A 2,879-nucleotide genomic window follows, 5' to 3' on the forward strand; every position below is an offset into this window, starting at 1 on the left:
TTAAGAAAATATAATAATTAAAAATTATATTAATAAAATAATTTAAAATATAATTTTTTATTAAAAAATAAAATATTATTTATTCTACTATTTACGCGCCCAAGGAGAGTGTAATACACTCTCCTTGTCAAATCAACATTTTGTGTCTGATTGGTACCAATTTTAGCATTTGAGGTGTCTTATAAGTACAAGCCTTAATTGAGTGGTTCAAGTAAATTTTTGGAACAATTTTAAATATTTGTCTATAAATAAAAAATGCTGACAAGTAATGCTGACAAGTAATATGGTTCAAAGGGAATATTTGTGAAACTGCCTTTAGCTAATTCTAAAATGTGAAACCCATCTTCCAAGAGCGTCTCTCTTTCAGCCTAGTAATTTCGTCTCTCCTCCAACCAAATCAATCCACCTAATTACCCCAAAAATCCTTAACCTTTTCATGATTTTTTTATTTTTTTTATCTCATTATTTATTAAATTAAATAATAAAAACAACATATTCGATATAATTTCACAAATTAAATTAAGGACAAGCAACTATAGAATTTGGACCCCATCTTTTGGGGGCTCCTATAGTCTTTTTAAATTGATGTCCAACAAAACAAAATACAGGACAACATGATTGCTCATGTTAAACAATCTTCACTTTCAATCCTAACATTTTGAGTTCAAGTAGTGAAATCCTAACATTTTGAGTTCTAGTAGTGAAACCCAACATTGTGAGTTCAAGTCAAGCAAAGGTAGCACCAGCAAGGGTTGAAAAGATACAATACAATTTTTCAGATTAGTACACAAATAAAAAGTACTTAAGAAGATATTACATTCGTTCTTGAATACTTGTCATGTTTTATTTTTCACTCTTAAGAAAAACATTAACGAGAAAGTAATTTGATTAGATTATCTTTATTTATATTCGTTTGAATTTAGTATTACTACTTTTCTCTTTTGTACTACATTTCATATTTATTTTTGTACCATATTTCATATTTATGATTAAGGATAAAGACATTTCATATTTATAACTAAGGATAAATGTGGGTTTAGTCTGCCCAAATTGTTTTTACATGAATAGCCTTGTGGCAGCCCACATTTTTTTTACATGGGTAACCTTGTGGCATATCGTCAAATCTACTCTATCCTATGCTACTATCTTTCTTTATTGTGATTCAACTACGGCGGATAGTTAGGCAACTATGATTACGTTTACATCAAGAACTCATATTCTATTGCATCAAGAGCTGATTCAGTTGCAACACTTTAAAAAGTCTAAATGAGAAAAATAGGCTTGAAAGAAAAACTCTTGGGTGAAGTTCAAAGAAGAATGGTTGTCTCTTAACTATTCTCAATTTTATTTGCTTTGTAGTTTCAGTTTGCTTAGATATAGAAGGCCTAGAAGTTATAAGGAATAGGGACTGACTTTTCTTTTAAGGATTTTCTTGAGTCAATGTCGTATTTCACATGCTTGGTTAGATCTACTAACCTATGTACTGAACGATATTCTCCATTTTGGATCAAATTCGTACAAATTTTCACCAAAAGGTCTCATAATATTAAGATATATGTAGCTTTTCAATCTTTTCAACTATCAATATGAGGTTTTTGTTAGCGCAAAACAAAAAACTACGTTGATTATTTTTTAAAAAATGACAAGTATGGTGTACCGTCTATTTTTTGTTTTTAGTAAGAATGACAGGACAAGTATTTAGAAACTGATTGATGAAGTAAATGAGAAGATGTACCGATTTGAGGTGTCCAAAACGCTGAGAATCGGAGAGGAACTCTTTCATTTTAGCAGTACGAGGATGATGCATCCACATAGTAGCATCCATGAACTGCACTCCATTAGATTCACACTCTTCCAGTATCACATCCAGCTCCTTCACGTTCAACGCAACCGGCTTCTCCAATAAAACGTGCTTCTTCTTCTGCGCCGCCAACGCAGCCCACTTCACATGCAGGCTCGTCGGTAGAGGAACGTAGACGGCATCCACTTCCGGATCATCCAGAACGGCCTCATAACTCCCGTAAATCTTCGTCGTTGACGGATACCCGTTTTCCTTTGCAAACGCCGTTGCTTTTTCAAAGCTACGGCTGCCGACGGCGGAGATAACGGCGTTTGGAGCAAGCGCGATGGCGCGTGATGCTTTACGCGCTATGTTAGCGCAACCTAATATGCCGAAACGTACGGGCGATGAATCTGACATTGTGCTTTTCTTTTCTTGCTTAATTCTCAAAGTTATAAAAGGGATGCCTATTTTATTCCAAGGACCGATCGACGAGTTAACTGATGAAGGGGACCAGTGATATTTATAGGAAACTAAACTAGTGCATGGAGCTTTTAAAGTACATTTAGTTATGATAAAATTATGAGTTTGGAATAACAATCTTCAAATAATTAATTCTCACAACAGTTTATTTGACTCTACCGGGGAGATTCATTTTTAATAAAATCCTTTCCGTTGTTGATAGTTTTTGCATAAAAACTAATTAATTAATAAATTATTTTTCACTAGATCATATAGAAGTGATCTGTTTCCCTAAAATAATGAAGCAGTTAGATCCCAAATTTGCAGCGAAACATGTTACCATAGTAAGAAAATCTCAAAGTGAGATATGCAGAAAAGAATCTCGATCTGATCTCGTTTAGCGAGACAAATGGTCAGATCAAATTAAATATGAATTGATTAAAAATAGAAAGTATTTGGCCTATTTATATTTGAACGGATAAAAATAAAATAACCCACGATGACAATATCCAGCTTGGACGGTTGAAAATGTCGAAAGAAAATCACATGCCGGTAATTTTAGAATAGTATCCTCTCGATGTCAATTTAATATATGATTCATCTTTCTTTTTTAGCTAGTTTATACATTTATATCTTT

At 33.0% G+C, this 2,879-nt stretch overlaps 1 protein-coding gene across 1 annotated transcript in view; it reads right to left on the minus strand.

The window, feature by feature from the left end:
• Nucleotides 1-2,636, minus strand: part of LOC107853495 (uncharacterized oxidoreductase At4g09670) — a 6,434-nt gene extending 3,798 nt beyond the window's left edge. The window contains exon 1 of the mRNA XM_016698484.2: nucleotides 1,736-2,636. Coding sequence (XP_016553970.2) covers nucleotides 1,736-2,200 — 465 coding nt within the window. The 5' untranslated portion in view covers nucleotides 2,201-2,636. The remainder of the gene's footprint in view (nucleotides 1-1,735) is intronic.
• Nucleotides 2,637-2,879: the final 243 nt, after the last annotated feature.

Source organism: Capsicum annuum, chromosome 4, assembly GCF_002878395.1.
Source record: "Capsicum annuum cultivar UCD-10X-F1 chromosome 4, UCD10Xv1.1, whole genome shotgun sequence".
Classification (NCBI taxonomy): Eukaryota; Viridiplantae; Streptophyta; class Magnoliopsida; order Solanales; family Solanaceae; genus Capsicum; species Capsicum annuum.